The 21,761-nt window shown below is 51.8% G+C and overlaps 2 protein-coding genes and 1 long non-coding RNA gene across 3 annotated transcripts in view; 2 read left to right on the plus strand and 1 right to left on the minus strand.

The window, feature by feature from the left end:
• LOC144248632 (uncharacterized) overlaps positions 1 to 21,761 on the plus strand; it is a 60,004-nt gene that overhangs the window by 16,024 nt on the left and 22,219 nt on the right. The gene's annotated exons all lie outside the window — the stretch shown is intronic.
• LOC146764115 (uncharacterized) lies at positions 8,300 to 9,414 on the plus strand. The gene is made up of 2 exons (XM_085565412.1): positions 8,300 to 8,310; positions 8,423 to 9,414. The coding sequence occupies exons 1-2, from the start codon at positions 8,300 to 8,302 to the stop codon at positions 8,946 to 8,948; spliced, it is 537 nt and encodes a 178-aa protein (XP_085421538.1). The 3' UTR covers positions 8,949 to 9,414.
• Positions 15,505 to 16,958, minus strand: LOC144248818 (uncharacterized). Its single transcript, XR_014950968.1, has 2 exons — positions 16,052 to 16,958; positions 15,505 to 15,897 (listed from the first exon to the last, which is right to left on the minus strand). It is a non-coding gene; the product is annotated as an uncharacterized LOC144248818 (long non-coding RNA).

A 21,761-nucleotide genomic window follows, 5' to 3' on the forward strand; every position in this document is an offset into this window, starting at 1 on the left:
GGAGCCGCTGCCGGAGCAGCGCTGGCTCGGCCCGGCTGCTGTGGGTAGGACAGAGGGGCTGCCCCGCGGCCGGGAGCGGGCGGGGAAATTCCCGTCGCCGGAGGTTCGTGTGCCCGGCGGAGAGCGAGGAGTCCTGTCAAAGTGACTTTATTGCCGAGCAGGGGCAGAGGCCGTGGGGCATTTGCCGTGCGCTCTCTGCCGTGGCTGTAGTCCGCAGCCTCCTTTTTATCCTCATTTTCCCGGCCGATCTCCCTCTGCCTTTGCCCACCGGCTGAGTTCCTTGGAAGGTTCCGACTTCCCGATGCGCCTGGAGCCTGTCCTCGTTAATGTGCACCCTCCTTTTGTAGAACAGCCGATATTCATGGCTCTGCAAAGTCTTTGTTCTTCTCCTCGAAGTTCGGGAATGGAGTTGGACTTTGAGCAGCTGTCTGGGTCAATTTGTAACATTTATTGGAACTGATGGTTTCTCCCCTTATCTACAAGTGCCCGGCCCTATCTCCAAGCAGATTCACTCCTTGACTCTGTTTTGTCCTTCCCGGGTCCTCTTTGGTTTTGGGATTATTCTCGGTGCCCTCATTCCCTGTCCTTTTGTAGCCGTTTGTGGATCAGGAGGCCTGGCTGCCACCTGCATGCCCTGGCTCAGCTGCTGGATGAGCTGCACTGCCAAGGTGTGGAGCATGGTAAAGAGATGAGAGTTGCTGCAGCACAGAAGAGGAGAAGCAGCATTCCTTTAACCCCTGGTGTGCTGGGGAGCCAGGAAAGCGTGTCCCATTCCCATCCTTTCCATGTTTGGACCAATACATAAACTGCTCTCCTATTTCCTTTCTTATAATTTTTAGCAGTTTTCTCATCATCTCTTTGCCAAGAGCAGTTTGAGCCATTTAGTTTTCCACAAACTTCTCCTTTTTCTGTTCACAGATAATCTGATCCCATCTCCTGCTGAAATGTTGTGTTCCTCATTTCAGTGGCTTGGTCGGCAGGAAGGTCAGGAGCTGGAGCTGTCTGGTTGGTTCTTATTCTGAGGACAGCTTGAAATCTAATTATGCCATTGAAATGATAAATGGGTTCTCTGTCTCCTGATATGAATTGGTTCGGGTTCTCAGGGGCTGGTCCATGGTGTTGTAGGATTTGTTCTGGTGGCCATTCATCTTTTCCCCATTTTTGGGTGCTCCCTTCAGCTGGGGCTCCATCAATTGACCGCTTTTTTCTAATTACATCATCAAATACTTGAATTCCAACTGATTTCCCTGAACTTGTTCTAGGAAAAGCCCCAGTGCTCTGATACACCCTGTACAGCACAGACAGTGACAGCAGATGTTGGAGTGGGCAGAGGGATGATACCCCCATATTTTAGTGAAGTTTTCCCAACATTCTCCATTTGCTGTTTCCCTTTGCAGCTTCAGCCATTTCTGTTGCAGAGTCAGAGATCCTCAGCATGGGCTCTGCCTTCAGCTGTGCAGATTCCATCTGTGCAAGCAGGCAGAGCTTGGGGTGAGGGGCAGAGGGAATCAGCCAATTCCTGCCCCAGGCAAGAAGAGCCAGGTACATTGTCCTCACTTTTCCCCAGCAGTGTTAATTTGCATTTCTAAATCTCCTGTCCAGGCTACCTGTTTAAACATTAAGGGCTCACTTTAAATCTCTTCTAGTGATGCAGCCTAAAGGTGAACTTCGAGAAACCCAGATCAAAATTTTGGTTTATTTTACTGCTATGCAAAAACATAGACAAAAAAATCCCAAGGTGATTCAGTTTTTTTCTACTTCCCCTCGGAAGAAAAACTCATTCTCACATTCTTTACCCAAACCTAACCAGCTACATAGAAGTATGAGTAATAAAAAAATACTCTAATGCTATAAACTTTGCATTGAAACTTCAGGAAAAAGCAAAACTTCACTAATCTTTTTAGTGTTAGAGTAAAGGCATTCCTTGATTCTGGCCAGGATGTGCAACAAAAATCATTCCATTCCCACATAGCCCAGGTGTGCAGAGAAAATAGTTCCATTACATGCGGGTTTTACTAGGTTTTCCCCAAATTTGTGCAGTCTGAAGCAATCTAAATCCACTGGTTTAATGTTCTGTAGTTTCAAGTTGTCCAGTTTTTAGTATTTGGTTTCCTCTTGGACCTGGATTTCTTTGCTTGTGCTGTTAATGAGGTGGGAAGTGCTGGATTTCCTTCTCAGCCTTTTGCAGACCAGGTGTCTGCAGCCCTGCCGGGGGCAGTGTCTGGGGTAGGTGTTGGTTGCTGTTTGCTGCTGGGGTTGATGTTTTGCTGCTGGTCGTTGTCTTTGTGGGTATCTTTTGGGCCATTCCCAGTGTGTTGAGACGTGAAACTCATCTCCACTGAGTGGTGTAACATCCCTTAACAAAACCTTTAACATTTGTTTCCCCAAGGCCAAGGCAAAGCAAGCCTCAGTAGAGAAATCAAAGGTTAACAATGTTCAAGTCTATGAGCTGGTCTATTTTCCATGGATGCACTGTCAGGCAGGGCAGTGTGTGAGTGTGAGTGAGAGCCAGAGTGGAATTGTCCCGGTGTGTCCCCAGCAGCTGTGGCAGTGCAGGCCCAGTGAGCACTGAAGCTGCAGCAGTGGCAGCAAGGGCTGGCCCCGGTGGCTGGAGCTGCCCAGGGAGGGTGGCCAGGCCGAGGATTTCAGCAGAGGAGGTGTGGGCAGGCCCAGGGCCTTGCCCCGCTGTGGAGCCCTGGCTGCTGCTGCGCTGCCTTCAGTGCAGGCTCAGGGGGGCCTCCCATCCTCCTGCTGCAGGCGGGAAGTGCAAATCTCCGGGGCTGCAGAGACCTGGAGCCCAGGCTGAGGGGTCCCCCCGTGTTCAGCTGTGCTGGCGGCTGTTTCTGGCCTCGGGGCCCCTTGGCATGGGCCACGCCACTTGGCCACCAGTGGTGCTGCTTTGCACTCCTTAGGCAGAGCCCATGTCCTGCTTGGATGTTGGCAACAGCAAAGTGCCAAGGCAGGCTCTGTGCCAGCCCAGCTTCCTGGGAGAGAGATTGCACCAGAGACAGGATTCTGGCCACAGACTGCTTTAAATGTGCATCCCTTATCTCCACCCTGCACTAGGTGGAGAATTACCAGAGTAAGGAATTCCAGAGATCAAATGCAAGGGAAATAATTTAGTATCTGCCCTGGGTCTGGCTCTTCTTCTTGCCCAAGCCAATGGCAAAAGCCGTACCCATGGCATCCTGGTTTCTATCCCCAGCTTCCAAAGGTGTTTCTTTCTTTCCCCATTCATTCTTTGTACCCAGCCTGAGCTGTGGGGGTGCCAGGGGTTCTGGAGGTCCCACTGTATTCCTAAAGCTTCCATAAGCCCCTGGAGGATCTTTCCTGGAGAATGAGTTCTGCTTGTCTGAGTCTGTTTCTTCCACAATCCCTTTTATATTAATTACTTCTTTTACAGTTACCTTAATAAGTGATCCAGTGGTTGCTGAGCAATCAGAATTGCTTTTGCCCCCCTGTTAGGTGAGATGGTGTCACCAGAAGATATTGAAGCCTTCCTGCTCAGGGCATTTCAGTGCCAGGCTCTTACAAGCACACACAGCTGTGCCGGTTGAGCTGACCATGGGGGTAACCTGCGCTTTGTCTGATTCTCTTTCCTCAATAACAGCGTGTCTTGGAACTCTTTTCCCTTCTGCTGCCCTTGAAGAGCCATCCACAAAGACATTTTCTGCCTCAGGCCAGGCAATGTCTCCTGAATCTCCCCCAGGCTGGGTCTGGAGCTGTGTCACTTGAATGCAGTGCTGGGTTTCTTCCCAGCCCCTCTGTGGGCTGTTCAAACAGGAGGCTGGGTTAAACCCTTCCCCTGTGCTCAGTTCTGAATCCTCCTGTGCCACTGAACAAGTTTCACACTATAATTACCGAGCACTGCTCATCCATTGCGAGGCTCTTTTGCTTATCAAAGCTTGAACTTGATGGCAGACTGGAACAGTCGGAGATCCTGTTGTCATCAGGTTTTGGGCCTTGGTTCCCATTGAAGCTGTGGCTGCACAATTCTGCAGGCAATGAGGCCACTCTGGCCACTGGGTGAAACATTTTGGCCCAAGGATTCCTTTGGCATGGCCCTGTTGAACATTCACCTACAATTCCAATTTCTTTTCTGAGTCTGGAAGAGCCAGAGCTGAGGCATCAATATTTTTGGTTGTTCATTTTCTCAAGTTTTGCTCACTTTCTCCTGTCCATACCACAGCATGAAAGCTGTCTGGGGTTAAAAAGTCCTACAATGTTCTGGCTGGAACATAGAATCCTCAATCCAGGTTGTGTATTTGTGTTTTAATTCTCAGAATTGTTGCAGCTCGTCTTGGTCTTTTCCTTATTTTAGTTTACTTCTTTACATCTGAAATTGCCTAGACTCTCTCTGGATCAATCCTTCAGTCAAATTATGTCCCATATATTTAACCTTTCTCTTCACCATTTGTAATTTTTTTTCAAATACTCAAAATACAACTTTTAGCCAGAAAATTCAGCCATTTCAGAGGGGCTTTGTCTACCACTTGTTCTTGTCCTCCTCATTGGAGCCATCCGATTCCCTGACTGGCAGGATAGGAGTGCTGTAGGGAGACATCCCTGGCTCCAAGAGCCCTGCCTTTAGCAGGGACTCCATACCAGGCTGTGAGCCCTTCCTTCCCTCCCCTGGAACAGGGTGTTGCTTTTAGACACCACTTGTCCTGGTTGCTTCCAAGTAATTTGGAGAGGCTCCACATCAAATTTTCCATCTTTCCATGGGGCTGCCCACACCTCTGGGTTCCCTTCAGCATAGGCCTTCCCAGACATTTGACACAAAGGTACAGCAGCAATAGCCTCTGTATCACCTTTTACAATATTACAATACCACCATCAAATTCCTTCCTAGTTAATAACAATCAGAGTAGGAAGAAAAAGAAATTAGTTTATTTCAAACCTATTCTCTTCAGCTCCTAATAGTGATTGAACAAATGACACCAGCTCAACTTTCCCATTTATTCCCTTAATAATTAAACATACCTTTACAATTTTCCCCCCTTAGGTGTAAGATTCAGAGTGGATGGAGAGGCCCCTGTGTCCATCAGGAGAGGCCTCCTCTGGATGCAGACCCAGCCTGAATGTTCTCCAGGGCTCCAGTGTGGTGGGTCCCCGGTGGGATGGGAGCTCAGAGAGCCCTGCCAATCCATGTCCATGCAGGGGTGGACTTGCTCCTGCTGAGGGTGCTGCTGTCTGTGCTTGCAATGTCCTTGTGGGCTGCAGCTGGAGCCCTGACTCCTTCCCAGGGGCTGTTTGGGTGGGCTCTGCCCTGGCCAGGAGGGCAATGCCTCTGCCAGGTGCTTGTGGCCGACCCCGTCATGCCCTGGGTGCTGGGGCCCCCTTGGGCCCTGGGGTTGATCCCTCAGGGCTGTGGGAACTCTGCCGTGGCCTTTGCCTTCAGCTTGGCCTTTTGCTCATCCCTTCTTGCCTTCAGCTGCTGTGCCCTTGTGCCCAAGTGCTGCAGGGCTTCTTGTGCCACTCCTGCAGCCCCAGTCACTGCCTGTGGGTGCTCATCCTCTGAGAGCTGCTGAGCTTTCTGCAAAACCTTTCCTTTCTGCAGGGACCCAAACGAAATCCTGAACAGAAAATCCTGATCCTTCCATGTGCACTCTGCATTTCCCAGCTGTTCCTTTGTTTTCCCCGTTGTGCTCAGGGTCCCTGCCCAGCCCGTGTGGCAGAGCCGGTGCCTGTCCTGCCGCAGTGTCCAAAGGCGGCCCCCCCGGCGGGCAGGGCCGGCAGCTCCCCGGGGCCGGGCAGCGGCCGGGGCGTCCCGCAGCCTCCTGGGGGCCGGGGGCCACTGCCGGCCCTGCCCGGGGCTGGTGGGGTCAGGCAGCGCCCGGCGCTGAGCCCCGGCTGCCCCACAGCCCCGGCCCGGCCCCGCAGCTCCCCACAGGCCCCAGCCCGTGCTCCCGGTGCCGCACCTCTGCGCCCGGTGCTGCCGCTGCCACCGCAGAGAAACCCCTGGCATCCTGACCTCCTGCTTTTCCTCTTCTGGAAACCGGGGATGGAAAGGATCTGGATCAGCTGGCAAATTTCGAGAATAAGACCCTGCTGAAAATCATCCCAATCCTGAGTATTTTTCTCCTTCTCCTCTTTTCCGTCATCCTTTTTCTTACCACACAGATTCCTCCTGCTGCTTCTTGCCTGAACCATATTGCTGCACTCTCCTTCACCCAATTCCATCCCAGCACACCAACACCATGCATCCCCTGTTGTCCAAATCCCTTCTCCCCTTCCCTTATTGCCCCCCTGGGTGTCCATGTCCTTAATTACCTCTGGGGGAATGTGCAAACTACCTCAACATTCTCCCAAGGGACCCTTCAGAGACATTTTGGGATCATCATCCCTTTGGCCAGGCCCCCTTCCTGGCTTTCCCTTTTCTCCCCTCCATGGGTGCCCTGCCATGTTCACTCCCCGAGGATCCCAGGACACTCACTGATGAGATTTTCAGTGCTCTCTCACTGCTGACCCTTCACAGACCCCCCTGATGTGTCACTCGCCTGTCTCCTGGTCACTCCCGGGTCCCCAATCAATCCCCGGTGCCGCCGCCAGCCAAGGGAGCCGATCACCCAAAGTGGGTGAGGCACCTTCAGCTGCACTCCCTGCCCGCCGCCCCGGAGGGTGGAAGGAATTCGGGATGAGCCCGAGGATGTGCGGGAAAATTGACATTGCCAGAGGTTTCTGTCCACAAAGCAGACAGAGGAGTCCTGTAAAATAATTTCATTACTAATAAAAGGGAGAGGCCATGGGACATTCCCCATCAGCTCTCTCTAAGTATTAGAGGACAGAGCCTCCTTTTCATCCTAATTTTCCCGGCTGCATCTCCCTTTCCCTTTCTGTGTTGGCTGAAGTACTTGAGAGCTACAGACTTCCCAATCCACCTACTGTATACCCCCATTAATATGCACCCCACTATTGCACAGCAGATGATATTCATGGCTCTGTTAAGGCTTTGTTGTTCTTCTGGAAGTTCATTAATTGAGCAGGACCTTGTCTGAGGAGCAGTCTGTGTCATCAGTTAATAACATTTTCTGAAACTGATGGTGTCTCCTGTCACTTCCTTATGTACAGATCACTGGCCCTATCTCCGAGCATCTTTAGAGCATCTGTTTGTAAAGACACTTTCCTGTGGTTCCTTCCATGGGGTCCCCCGTTTGTGGGACATCCCCCCTGGAGCAGGGTGTCCCCTCTGTGCTGCAGCCCCAGGGCTCGGGCAGAGCTCAGCCAATCAGAGCCCGCGGCGCTGATGACTCACCAGTTGCCAGGCAGACTCGCAGCTCCCCGCGTTCCCCACCTGGACCCACCTGCGCCCCCCCTCGGCCCCATGGCCCCGCGAGGGGAATTTGGGGAGGTGGGAGTGGGGCAGCGCCAAGGCCGGGCCCCCCCGCGCTGTCCTGGCGGGAGCGGCTGCAGTGGGGACCGAGTGCGGGCGGGAGCGGCCGAGAGCCCAGCGCTGCCCCAGCCCGACCTGCCCCAGCTCCATCCCTGCCCCTGCGCTGGGATGCGGTGGGTCTGGGGGGAAGAGGGAGCCGGCAGTGGGTGCTGGGCCTGGGGGCAGGAGGAGAAGGGAAGGAGAAGCAGGCTTGAGGAACAGAATGGTCAAAAGATGCAGGTGGCAGGGGAGGGTGGGATTGTGCAGGAGAAGGAGGAATAGCAGGAGGAAGAGGAGAGACACAGGAGGAGGAGGAGGCGGAGCAGAAAGAGGAAGCAGCAGAAGGTTCCACCCCTCCCTGTGTCTGCAGCCTCCCCCCAGCCCCAGGAGCGCTGCTCCCCCCACATGCAGCAGGTGACTGTGGAGGGGGATCCACGATTTTCACAGGGTGAATCTTCTTGTTTCTGAGCTTGCTTGGGCTAAATGTTGGTGCTTTGGTTTTATGTGGCAGCTGAATCTTTATGTTTTGGAGGTGGATTTGCTGAGCTGCTATGTTTGGGGAGGTTTTGTACTGTGTCTTGAAGTTTGCAGGATTTTTGAGCTAAATCTTGGTGTTTTGTAGGTTCTTATAGACACAAGATTCCCAGTGACTTCCTGAGATGAACTTGGGCAAGGAGGAACCTCCAGTACAAGGAGCTTTTCTCTTGTTTTTCTGTCAAATCAGGATTTGTCATTTCCAGGGCGTGGCTGGATGGAGGAGGAGGAAAAGCCCCGGAGATGCTGCAGGAGGAGGAGCTGCAAACCCAGCCCAGGGAGCTGCGGGGAGGAAAGAGCCCCCCTGAGCCAGGAAGGCGGGCGGAGATCCAGCCAGAGCTCGGAGCTGGTGAAGAAGCCTCATGGCAGGGAGAAGCCCCACAAGTGCTTGGAATGTGGGAAGGGTTTCAGGTGGAGCTCCAGCCTCATCCGGCACCAGAGGATCCACACTGGGGAACGGCCCTACGAGTGTGGGGAGTGTGGGAAGAGGTTTCAGAGAAGCTCCACTCTCCTCAGACATGAGCGGAGTCACACAGAGGAGAGGCCCTACCGCTGCCCCGACTGTGGGAAGGGCTTCAAGCACAACTCCGACCTCACCGTGCACCGGCGCATCCACACCGGGGAGAGGCCCTACGAGTGTGGGAAATGTGGGAAGGGCTTCAAAGACATGTCTGGCCTGATCCAGCACCAGGTGATCCACACTGGGGAACGGCCCTATGAGTGCTTGGAATGTGGGAAGAGCTTTGGGAGGAGCTCAGGCCTGCGAGCACACCAGTGCATCCACACTGGGGAGAGGCCCTACGAGTGTCCCCAGTGTGGGAAGAGGTTTCAGACCAGCTCCAATCTCCTCCTCCATGAGCGGATTCACACAGAGGAGAGGCCCTTCCACTGCCCCGACTGCGGGGAGGGCTTCAAGCAAAACTCCCACCTCACCAAGCACCGGCGCATCCACACCAGGGAGAGGCCCTATGAGTGTGGGAAGTGTGGGAAGAGCTTCTCACAGAGCTCAGCCTTGACCACACACCAACGGAGGCACCACTAAGGGAAGCCCTGTGAGTGCCCTGAGTGAGGGATGAGGGTTTGGGAAGAGCTTGGAGTGAGGGAAGAGAGTGAGGGAAGAGCTTGGTGTGCTGCTGCAGCTCCATCCCCCATGGGAGGATCCAGGCTGGATGATCCCCAGTGACCCCCGTGGGGCAGAGCCCTGGTGCCCCGGTATGGGGAATAAAACAGAGAGTAAAGCAATGGAGCTGATCAAGGGGCCTGATATCTGAGGCCTGACTGAGCAGAAACTGTGGGAGACACAGACACACTTGAAGTCTCCCTGGGCAAGAAGTGACCAGGCAACATGGTGTGAGTCTTTGTGATAACATAAATGTTCCCAGGTTACTGGATGTCACCAAGAAGGTGTAACCAATGGGAAATTGTTACCAAAAACAGAGCCCTCTATAAGCCCCATACAAGTAAATCCCTGTATAAACACCTGGTACACTCAATAAAATTGGCTTTGCTCTAAACTCGGATGTCCCCGTCTCTCCATGGTGGATAACCCTGTTGTGGGTGATCCCCGTTGGGTGGGGGAAGGTGCTGGAGGGATTTCTTTCCCTTCTCCTGGTGCTGCCGTGGTTTGGTTGGTAATAAATTCCCTCCCTGTGCCCAGGCCGGGTCTGTTGTCCCCGTGCCGGTGCTCGGGGCGGGATCTCTCCCGTTCCTTCTCTGCACTGCCGGGCCTCTCCTCAGCCAATGAGAGAACGCGGTGGAGAAGAGTCAGCCAATCAGCGAGAGCGGGGCTGATGACTCACCAGTTGCCGGGCAGACCCGCAGCAGGCAGTGTTCCCCACCTGGACCCGCCCTCCCTGCCCAGTGCCGGCCCCGCCGTGGGGTCCCCCCAAGTCCCTCCCCAGTGCCCCCATGAACTGGGCTGGGTTTAACTGGGAAGCTTTACTGGGAACACTGGGAACAGGCGGGCAGGGGCAGAGTGACAGCAGGGCTGGGGGACACTCGACCCTCCCAAAATCAGCGTGGGGATAGAGCGGGGGGGGTCCCGGCAAGGCCCGAGGTCACAGGGAGCGGCTGCGGCCGCCGGCGGCTCAGGAGCTCTGTGGGCAGAGAAAAGGGGGTGACACCAGGCTGGGGGCCCCGGGGAGCACACACATTCCAGAGGAGGGGGGACACGACACACGGGACCCCCCAGACTCTCTTGCACAGGTAGAACCCGATCCCCAGTGCCAGGAAGACGAAGCCCAATTTGGGAGTCTCCAGTTCCTGTCAGCATCTTGCTGCGGCAGCATCCAGCAACATCTCTGGGTGGTCCGCAGGGGTCAGGATCTCCTAAAAACTCTCACAGACACTCAAGCCCCTCCAAGCACTTTCCTAGTCTCTCCCAGCCCACTCAGGATCCCTTGAAACCTCCCTCTTGATCCCTTCCTGACCTCCCCAGGACCCACCAAAGCCCCTCCTGTCCCTCTCAGGATCCCACAGCCTCCTTATAGTCGTCCCCCACTGCCCCAGGACCCCTAAAGCCTATCCCAGTCCCTTCCCAGCCCCACCAGGACTCACCCAGAGCCCTCCCAGTCTCTTCCCAGCACAACCAACCTCATCCCAATCTCTGCTTTTCCATCCCCAATCTCCATCCAGCTCCTTCAGGCTCACTCTATTCCCTCCCACTTAAACCTAGCGCACCCAAACGCCCTCCCAGTGCCCAACAGGACCCCCAGAACCTCATCCCACCCTCCCCAGTATCCTTCAAACCCCTTCTTAGCCCTTCTAAACCCCCAACTTCCTCTCCCAGTTGAAACCAGGCTCTCTCCAACTCCCTCCCAGGTTCTCCCAGCACATCCCAGTGGCTCTCCGAGCACCCTCAGTTCCTCCCCCATACCCCAGTTCCAGCTCACAGGTTGTTCCAGGCTGATGTTGTTGGCAGGTGGAGGTGAGCCCAGCCTGGGTTGGGGTTTCCAGCAGCACCAGGAGCTGGTGGGTCCAGTCCCCGTTGGGGACCACGTCGGTGGCCACCACAGAGAGCTCCTGCTGGCCCTGGAACCACCTCAGCTGGATGGGAGCAGGCGGCCGGGGCCGGGCTGGGAGCTCGAGGGCAGCAGAGAGATGGACACGCTGGGGGGCACTGGGAGAGAGTGGGTGTAATAAATAAAATGGTCTTTGTTCATCAAAATGAGTGTTAAAGGAGACAAGAATTTGAACTGAGTAGGGAATGCAACTAGCATAGAAGACTGTGTAACTAATTATATACAAGTTAACTTTTAGGCCAAGGACAATCTGCAAGGAAGATGAGGAGCCTTCATTCCTGCGACCTCCAAGGGCAGAAAAAAAGACCCCCAGCAACCAATTGCACCGACGCAGAGTGCATCGAGAGAAAATACGTCAACCGGGACGTATAAAAACAAAAAGGTCAAAGGGGGAAGGTGCTCCGTGGCAGAGCAGAGGCTCCCCAGCCACCCAGCGCTGTTCTTTTGCTTAATACCACTTGCTTAATAAATTCTTGTTAATTGATTTATCGATAATTAGCCTCCCCAATTGAATTTGTCCATAACAAATTTGGTGCCGTGACTTGGATAAGGGCGACCGGGTGGGAATTCCTAATCAGGGAGGCGCCCCGCTGCCTCTGCAGCGGCTCTGGTGCAGGCTTTTCCTTCCCAGACCCTTACCGACGAGCCCAAATTCGGTATTGAGCACAAGGGATACCAGTAACCCCGTAATCTTTGTGCACGAAGCCGGGCGAAGACGCAGGACAGCGTGAGTATAAAAGTGGGGATCCGCTGGGTTGGGCTGGGATCCCAGGACATAACGCGTGAGACGTCCTTGTAGGACGAGGCACGGGCAGAGCTCTGAGTAGTGCGGTTTGCAGAGCCCGCGAGGGGCTGGGCACCAACAGGGGCCGCGAGTGTGTGTGTGCCTGAAGGTGTCCTGGGAGATGGGACAGAGGAAAAGCAAGCCCTCTGCTTCCATGGGGACGGGGACCCCGGTAACGCTTCCCCAGATCCCCCCTGACAGTCCGTTAGGTCTAATGATAAAATCTTGGGATGAATATCCTTCAAGGAAAGGGAAGGATAGGGCAAAAATGATACATTATTGTATAAAAGAATGGGGAGGAAAACAAATCTGTAGTGATAATTTATTTTGGCCAGTGTTTGGAAACTTCAAGGACTGGATTTGCCAGGCATTAAACATTTATGTAAACTCTAGAGAACCTTTTGATATGGAAGAGAGCAAGTATGCTGCTCTCTGGATAGTGGGGGAAGCAAGAGCAAAACTTTTTGCCTGAAGCACCCAGGGAGGGAAAAAGAAAAATAAAAAGCCTGAGGAAGTTCCAACTGCACCCCCTCTACCATACATACATCCTCCTCCTCCACCCCCACCAGCACCACCCGCAGTCTACCCCGATTTAGATCAAGGGGGAGATTTTGATAACCAAGAGGTAGAAATCCCAGAGCCGGTCCCTGAGGAAAATTGCTGTGTTACTCATAGTCTAACAAGGGGGGAAAGAGAAAGGGAAGGGCAAGCTCTATATCCATGAAGGGAAGTAGCTTTGGGAATGATCCCTAACCCCAGTGCTGGTCAGCAGGGACAACCAACCCAAATTCTGAGAATAGTTATGTGGAGGTACCTCTCAACTCAGGAGATGTGAGGGAGTTCAAGAAAGAAATGGGAGCATATGGGCCAGATCTTAAAGGAATTTTCTGACCCTAAAGCCTGGGACTTCCCATGTGAACAAATTCAGAATCCAGCTGAGGTGGCAATGTACCTGAAAGAGAAATGCCATGATAAGTCTGAGGAGAAAAATATTGCAGCAAGCTGGGCCCTGGCATGTGCTTATCACACCCTGCTAGATACTGTAGGGCAGCAGACAGAGGAAGGGGGGCAGGGAGATAAATCAGCAGCGATCCCAGTCACTCAGGCTGCAGCCAACAGCCCCGGCTCGAAGCCAGCAGCTAAAACAGACAGTGAGCCTAAGCCAGCAGCTAAACCAGACTGTGAGCCTAAGCCAGCAGCTAAACCAGACTGTGAGCCTCAACCAGTGGCTGTTGCTATGAGCACAATGGGCCAGTGATGCCTCAGGCCATCAGGGCAGAGATGCCACCTACAAGTGGGCACGAGACCGAGGGATGGATCTAACCATGGACAGTATTTCTCAGGTGATCCATGACTGTGAGACCTGTGCTGCCATCAAACAGGCCAAGCGGGTGAAGCCCCTGTGGTATGGTGGGCGGTGGTCCAAGTACAAGTATGGGGAGGCCTGGCAGATTGACTACATCACACTGCCCCAGACACGCCAAGGCAAGCGCTACGTGCTCACCATGGTAAAAGCCACCACTGGATGGTTGGAAACCTACCCTGTGTCTCATGCTACAGCCTGTAACACCATCCTGGGCCTTGAAAAGCAGGTCCTTTGGAGGCATGGTACCCCTGAGAGGATTGAGTCAGACCATGGGACTCATTTCAAGAACAGCCTTATCAACACCTGGGCTAGGGAACATGGCATTGAGTGGGTGTACCACATCCCCTACCATGCACCAGCTGCAGGCAGAGTGGAGAGGTACAATGGACTGTTAAAAACCACCTTAAAAGCATTGGGTGGGGGATCTTTCAAAAATTGGGAGCAGCATTTAGCAAAGGTCACCTGGTTAGTTAACAGCTGAGGTTCCACCAATCGAGCAGGTCCTGCCCAGTCTGAGCCCCTGAGTATAGTTCATGAAGTCCCAGTGGCACATGTCAGAGGTTTGTTAGGGAAATCAGTGTGGATCAATTCTGCCTTGAGTACAGACAAACCCATTTGTGGGATTGTCTTTGCTCAGGGACCAGGTTGTACATGGTGGATAATGCAGAGAGATGGAGCAACACGATGTGTACCTCAGGGGGATCTGATTGTGGGGTGAGACTCATGTGCAAATATCACTGTTTGCTGGATGTTGCTGCCAGTGTCTGCGCATGAAAACACACAGACATGAGACAGAAAGAAATGTGTAAGTGTCAAAGGTTTGAGCAAGTGAAATAGAAGGAAATGTGTAAGTGTTGAAGGTTTGAGTAATTGAGATGGAAGGAAATGTGTATGAGTAAGTGAAAGATGGAAGTTTTAACTTGATGAAGTTTTTACATGATGTTGAAGATATGGAGATAAGGGGTGGAATGTCCCAGGGTGAGGTTCTGGTGTTTGTATCTCCAATCGTGGGTTCTGTTTATGTTTGATATTCTGTTCTGTGCTTTCAGAACTGACTCTGAAAGTGAAGGTTTGTTTTGCCTTGTTATCAGCCGGCTCACCTCCCCCCGTGGTCTGCTGTCTAGAAGAGGCCAGTGCTGGCTGGCTTTTGCTTTACTTGGCTTGCTTGGCTTGCTTCTGCTTTTGCCTTTGCTTCCTAGTTAGTTTAGCTGAGCAGTCCAGTTCTTTCCCTGGACTGTTTCTTTTCCTTTCCTCTTCCTGAATACCATCCAACCTGCTCCGGACTGGGATCTGGGAAACACCGAGGAGCACCGGGAGCCTGCGCTCTGCGATCTGCAGCAGCCATCCCCAGTGCCCAGAGCAATCCCCAGCGCCCAGACCCGGGCGACCACCCCCAGGAGAGACTTTCTGGATTTGTCATCTCTGCAGAGTGGTGAAAGAGTTTTGTTGTCATCTGTTGTTGTTCATTTTTTTAGTGCTGGGAAGGGTTTTGTTTGTTAAATAAACAGGTTCTTTTCCACTTCTCTCAGAGAAAATTCTTCCCGAATCAGGTGGGTGGGGAGGGGCCATGGGGGTTTCTTTTCTGGGGGCTCCTTCCAGAGGTTTTTCTCCCAGATTTGCTCTGAACTAGGACAAATATTTTGCTTCCCATTTCATGGCTGGAGAGAGGGAAAAAAAAAAAAACAAACTCATTCTAATCATATTTTGCTTCCAATTACTTTGTGTTAGTATGGAGCAGTTACTGGCTTTGTTGTTTGAATTCATAGTGTCTTTTTAGAGTGGAGGCCTGTATGTGTTTCTGGTCCCTAGGGTTTTTTTGAGATCTTAATCCCTCTATGGTCCCTAGGTTTATTTTCTTATCCAGGAATAACTCCAGTATTGTCCCTAATACGTAGTTTTTGCAGTAGAAGGCCACTGACCAGAATATCCATCAGGTTGGGCTTGGGTGTAATGGCTTTCAGGGGTTTATGAAGGTGCTGAAGTCTGTTCCAGGAATGCATGGCTCATGGTCATGGTTGTGCAGCCAGTTTGTTAGAGGGGAAGCAGGGGATGAGGCTTTTCAGATGTTGCTTTCCTTCTTCTCCTCTGAATCTCTCAGCTACCTATTAGAGAATGTTCCGTTTCCCCTGACTGTTAAAGAGACCATCTTCCTGGTGTTTAATCTGGTAAGCTTTCTCTCTACAGTCTGCAGTCTCTCTAGAATGAGGGCTGAGATTTCTAGAGGGGCTGAAGAGACCCCTGACCCAGGAGTAGACCCAGGTGTGAGAAATCCTGAGTGGTGTGGGAAATGGGGGGGACGGGAATTGGCACATAGACCGTTGTCATGGTTTGACACTGGCACAATGCCAGTGCCCCCATGAAAATGTGATCCCTCCCTTGAATGCTGTGAAGTGGAATTTAGAATAGAGCAAAGCAGGGCCAAGCTTAATAACAGAAAAAAAACTTTATTAAACTACTACTACAAAAGAAAAGAGAAAACTAAAGAAGGAGAAAAAAAACACACAAAGATCAAATTAAAACCTTGCAAAACATTCCTCCCCCCACCACCCAACTCCAACAAACCACAGTGAGACACAATCTGGACCCCAATCAGGTTTCCACCCTCCAAACAATCGACACTTAGTCCATCAAGGGAACAGAGTCTCTCCTGTGCCACAGACCCCCCAAGAAACACAGCTCCACATCCTGTGTTTCCATGTCACACATGGCACCGCCCGGAGAAAAAGTTTGCCATGGTGACCCTTCTCCTTGCCATGCACAGTGCTCTCACCACAATGCATGGATGGTCACTGCCTTTAGGATTTTTCCTTTCAAGGATGCCCTGCCAAGAGGGGAGAAAACAACAGTTCAGTTTTTCATTGTTTGGGACCACAGTCCCCCCCATTTTCCCCTGGGGCTGAGGGCTCAAGAACAGAGATCTTCTTCTCTTCTCTTTCCTTTCCAGGGCAAGGGGGCACCACCACAAACCCCCTAACCTTTTCTCTGTTCACTCCAATTTTGTCTTTTTCCCAGCCGAAGCAGGTCTCTTGACTCACTGGCATCCTCCCAAAACACAGTCCCTCTTGAAGGAGAAGATTGGTTCAGGTTGTGGCTAACACGGAAAAGTCCAGCCAAAAGCCACTCCTTGTCCCCCTCCCCTCTAGAATTCCTCCTTCCAACATCCCAGGGTCCAAGGTGTCCCTCTTCCTCTCTTTCAAACCGAGGAGGGGAAAGGAAAATTCACAAAGCTTTCATTTTCTCAAGAAAGGGTTAAAAGTCTGAACTCCCAGGGATGGCTCGATGCCCGGACATCCAGCAACTCCCACACAACTGGGCACCTTGGAGCTCCCCCCGCTCCTCCTTCCTTGTGGTGGAATTGCTGACAGGACAGGATCGCTGCCGTCTCTTTCTCTCTCCCCCTCCGGAGAGAAACCGGGGGGGGGGGAAATGGAGACATCCCAGATTTCTTCCACCCTTCCATCTGCAGGGGCCAGCCCGGTTCCAGTCCTTCCACCACCCTTGGGGCCTACCTTTCAGGCCATGGGGGCTTCCCCTCCCCCACCCAGCTCGTGGCTGGGCAGGGGAGGTTTGCACTGCACGCTGACCAGAACCAAAGAGAGCGAGTTCCCCTGGGAATTCTGCTTTCACCCCTCTGTGTTCTCAGAGGCGTGTCTACTTTCAATTGGTCAATATCTAAATTGACCTCTTCCTTCGGGAAAAAAATTCTCTTTCTGTGTCAAACCACGACAGAGGGGCTGCACCTTGGTTCTCCCGTGCCCCTCCCTGAGGAGACTGGCAGGGGTTGCAGATTTTTGGCATTTGTCCTTGCTGCCCCTCACATCCCCCTGCCCCACAAACAGCCCCGAGCCACCCGTGAGGGACAGGCCCTGCTGTGCCAGGCTGGGCTCAGGGCTTGGCCTTTCTGCTTCCCCCAGCCAGCCCAGGCCTTGCTCAGCATTGCAGTTCCCTGCTCTGAGCCTTGGGCTCCCTGCAATCCTGGCCTCAAGGATCTGCTCTCACCAGTCCCTGGGAGCCTTTGGCAGTCCCTGCCCTCATTGGGGCTCTGTGATGCTCCAAGGGACTTGGAGTTTTGCTCCTGACTTCATGAGCAGCTTCTTCAGCTTTCTCTCAGTGCCTGAGGGTCCTGGACTCAGCTGAAGATCCATTGTAGGGCTCATTAAAGTACACAAAGCCCTCGGTGGGGCGGGCTTCCTCTTCCTGCAATTGTCTACAAGTTTTCAGGCCCTGTACAGCAGATTGGAGTCAGTTTAAAGATCCTTTAAGAAAAGAGATTTAATGGAACATTAATTATTTATTTTAACAGAGTATTTTTTATTTTCCAGTTCAGAGAAGAGCTGATAGAAGTGATCTTGATGCTCACTGTCTCCTTAGGAGGTCTGGGCATGTAGAAGAATGAGCCCCCTGAGGGCTGACCCTGTTTGGACAAGCTGCTCCTCACCCCCAGCCTTACCATGTCTGACATTGCCCACCTGGCACTGACATCCCTGTGCCCTGCAGCAGAACCTTGTCCCTGAGCTCTGCAGCTCCATGTCCCAGCCCATTACACCATGTCCCACCTGCTCTCCTAAGGGCTCTGCTTGCACACACGTCCAGGAGAAGTTTTCCTGTTGAGAAAGAAAGAATGGAAAAGCTTGAGCAGGTTTCCTGAACAACAAACCCCACTCAGGAGCCACCTGCTCAGTACAGGCTGCCTGGAATGGTGTCACCTTTCTACAAGGGACAGTGTGACCAGAAATGATCTCTGGAAGCAGAATTCTCTGAGTCTCCCAGCTGAATTCTCTGTCCCTGTCCTTTCCCTGGATCTCTGTTGCAGATGGAAGCTGCTGGTGCCAGCCTCACCTTTAACCTCTCTTTGGAATGCAAACAGATGTTCCCAGCTGTGTTAAGCAGGATTTGCTCAATGTTTCTATCAATCTTTTGTGTTCCACATGGAACAAATTGGCCATTTTGGCACTGAGGGTGTGACATGGAAGCAAGGAGTCAATTGTGACCCTGGGGACCCATGAAACCAAGGGGCCATGGTGACACAGCAGGGCCACGTGGATCCAGTGGTCCATTGTGACACTGTGGATCCAAGGAGACCATGGAGACACCCCCAGAACCTCATGGAACCAAGGAGTCCATGGTGACCCAGCGGGGCTGCATGGAGCCAATGGTCCATGGTGACACTGCCCATCCAAGGAGGGCATTCGGATACTGTGGAAGCTCATGGAGCGAGGTGGGCATTGTGACACTGAAGAACTTCATGGCACCAAATATCCATGGGGACACAGCAGGGCATCATGGAACCCAGGAACCGCTGTTGGCAGTGCAGAAACTCCTGGAACCAGGGGCCGTTGTGGCACTTGAGCACCAACACAGCTGCTGCACCTTGTCCCCTGCCCTGCACAGCTCCTTGGGAGGTACGGCAGGAGCAGCACCCTGGGAGCCTCAGGAATGCCCCTCTGGGATCCATGGCACACACTCCCAGGGGCTGGAATTCCAGTTCCCAGCCAGGAAAAGATGTTCCTGCTCTTGAAGGCAAAGCTCTTAACTAGGAGCCACAATCCAAGTGGAGCAAGATCCTACAGTGACATTTCACTACCAGCCTTCCTAACTTCACCCATGGTTGTTGCATCTCATGGATTGGGAATGAAATCAGGGCAGGGTCTTTGGTGGGAGCTTCCCTGGCTCAAGGGAGACACTGAGAGAGAAACAGAGCAGGCAAAGGAAGGCAGGAGAGAAAGGAGGTGTTTTGGTTTGGAAAGACAGGTGTCTTCTAAGGAAGGCAGGAGCCTCCCCTGAAATGAAATAATGTAGGCTCTTTCTTTCTGAATTGTTATAAATTTGAAATTAAGGGGGGCTCTCAGGTAAAAATATGGGAGGAGGAATAACAGTTTTTTATTAGGGAAGAAGATGAAAATATGAACAATGCAGTGAACCAGAACAACACTGAGAGAGCCAGAATACAACCTGACACTCTGTTGAACAGGTTGTTGGTCACAGTCCAATTGGAATTGTGGCTGCAGTCCTCCTGGAGTGATAGGTGTGGTTCTGTTGGAGGTAGTGATCCTGTAGAGAAGAGTGTCTTCTCCGGAAGAGGCAGTGCAAGAGGCAGCTGTTCCTCTGGAAAATCCAGCCCAGAAAAGCTGTGTTGGTGGGCCAGAATCTCAAGACTGGATGCAGGTAGGAATGCTTGGCTCCTCCCTCTGGGTGGAGCATCTCACAACAGTTCTTATCAGTCATGCAGTGACATTCAATAGCCCATTATCAGCAGATGTCTTCCCTGAGGGAGGATTGATTGTGGAAGAGATAAGGAAAACTGCCCACTTAACACAGGACAACTGCCATGCAGATGGCAAATAGAACACATCTTGCTTTTCAGTCTGGGACAGGAGGTCACAAAATCAGCTGAGAAGGCAGCACTCTGAAAAGCAAACCAGAACTGACAGAAAATGAAAGGGACAGAAATCAATAATTCTGATTGTTTTATTTATTATCAAAATAAATCACAACCACCCAGCCCCACACAATTCTGATCCCACAACCTCAAATTTGGATCTCACTTCTCCCAATCTCCTTCCAACCCCATCTCATCCTGGAGACTGTGAATTGAGTAATTTTGGCATGGGGCTGAGGTGGGAACCAGCCATTTTGAGGTGGGATTGAGCAATTTTGGGGTTAGATTGAGGGGTTTCCAGTGGGATTCAGTCATTTTGAGGTGACAGACAAATCCACCTTGTTATTTGGAGTGCAAAGATATGGAGAATACTACCAGATATCCCCCAAGATCCCACAAATCCTCCAGAATATGTTCCCAAACAGTAAATTCCACCTCAAATACCTCTTAAATGGTGGGACTTCTGACATCTCTGGTCAATAACAATTTTAGTTATTTTTCAAGTGCTTTTAAGTGATAAAGACAAATTGGAAGAAAATTAGGGACAAACCAAAACCAGAGACCCCTTGAGCATCCTCTGAGCACTGGACAAAACAAACTCAGCAGAAATCAAATTTAACCCTCCATAAAATGCCTTGAGGAAGATTTGCTCTTCCCACAAGTCACTTGTATTGAAAATGCAAACAAATCCCAAACATTAATAAACCAACAACAGAGGCAATTCTGTGGCAATTCCAAATTTCATCAGTTCCAGCACAGTTCCAGCTCAGATGCTGGCAGGTTCTGATTAAAGAAAAGTCGAAATTTGTCCCAATACAGATTATTAAAAGGAAGGGAAAGGTCTGTGTAGCTGTCACAAAGGTGACAGGGACCAAGAAAATAATGCTTCTCCCCCAAAAGCCCGTGAATTCAGGAGTTATTTGGGAATTTAGCTACTTGAGCTGGGCTTCTTGTAGGACTTTAGTAGCCTTGTGTTCCTCACCGCGTGGTGAATGATCCTTGTCAGTCTCGTTGGTATCATTTGTTCCCTTTCCTCCAGTGATTTTAACAAACTTTTCAGAGAAGGACAACAAAATATTTTCTTTACAATGGCCACCCACAAAAGCAATTTTCCTCATAAGTTCTCCCAAAAGTTGCTCAGTGTGTTATGAACAAAACAGCCTGGCAGGGACACTTGGCTCGAACTAAGTACTGACATTGAAATGTTAATTAGCTAATCGCTCCTGGGAATCACCTACACCCCCACCCAAACTAGGACTAGAATGCAAAATAAGCCAGTGGAATCATGGGAGAGGGTTTTTGGGGATGAAAAACACCCCAAAATGAAAAAGAGGGGCACAGTGGAGGGGGCTGGATGGGTGTGCTGGTTGGGGAAAAGGGAACCCCATCCTTAGTCTGTGTTTAACCTGTCACTATAACCTGCAGAGAACCAGATTGGACTGGGCTGTGGGAAGCAGGCACAAGGAATCAGACACTCTTCCTGGTGTTACCAGGAGGGAAGGAGAGGGGTAGCTGCTGCTGGACCTTGGCAGCAGGCTCTGCACGTCCCCCCACCCTGCGGCTACCAGTGTGCCAGGAGGAAAGGAGATAGGACACTCTGCGGATCGGGACTTCAGATACAGACTGGACACCTCTTCACCTCTGGCTACCAGCGTGCCACGGAGACTCCAGGGACAGACTCTGCAGCCTTCTCACCCTTCGGCTACCAGAAGAAGCTACAACTCCCCCCCCGCCGAGCTGACTTTTTAATAAAGAGCTGAACACTAATAAAGGCATAGACCCTGTTCATTTCAAGAGGAAGCTGCATTGAAGTTTCTAAGATTTCCTCCAGAAAGAGCCACAAGCTCCTCAGTGGAGGGAACAAGGCTGTTGTCAAAGGCACTTGGGATCAGACAACAGTGCCCTGAAGTCACTGTGCAAAATAATGTTGCAATCTGGTTAACAAAATTTTTAGATAGATGCCTCGGCCCCAATTAAGGAGCTCAGGAGACCAAATCCAAAGTGGATTTTATTGAACAGTACATGTGAGGTAGAGAGAGATGGAAAGAAAGAGAAAAGGGGGGAAAGCAAGGGAGTGACAGGGACAGAGATCTCCCCTGGGGCGGGGCAAGTGTGACATTGTCCCCTGTGTGCGTGGCCTTCCCAGGGTGGGGGTTTTACACCTGAGCCAGTTTGGGTAAGGGGGGTGCTGTTCACCCACCACCCAGAGCAGGGATTGCCTCACTGTTTCAGGTTACAATGTCAGATGTAACCAAAAGTGTTTTCAGTCCCCATCTCCATAAACTGTTATCAACAGGTGGGGCAGT

Source organism: Lonchura striata, chromosome 36 (genome assembly GCF_050655825.1).
Source record: "Lonchura striata isolate lonStrDom1 chromosome 36, ASM5065582v1, whole genome shotgun sequence".
NCBI lineage: Eukaryota > Metazoa > Chordata > Aves > Passeriformes > Estrildidae > Lonchura > Lonchura striata.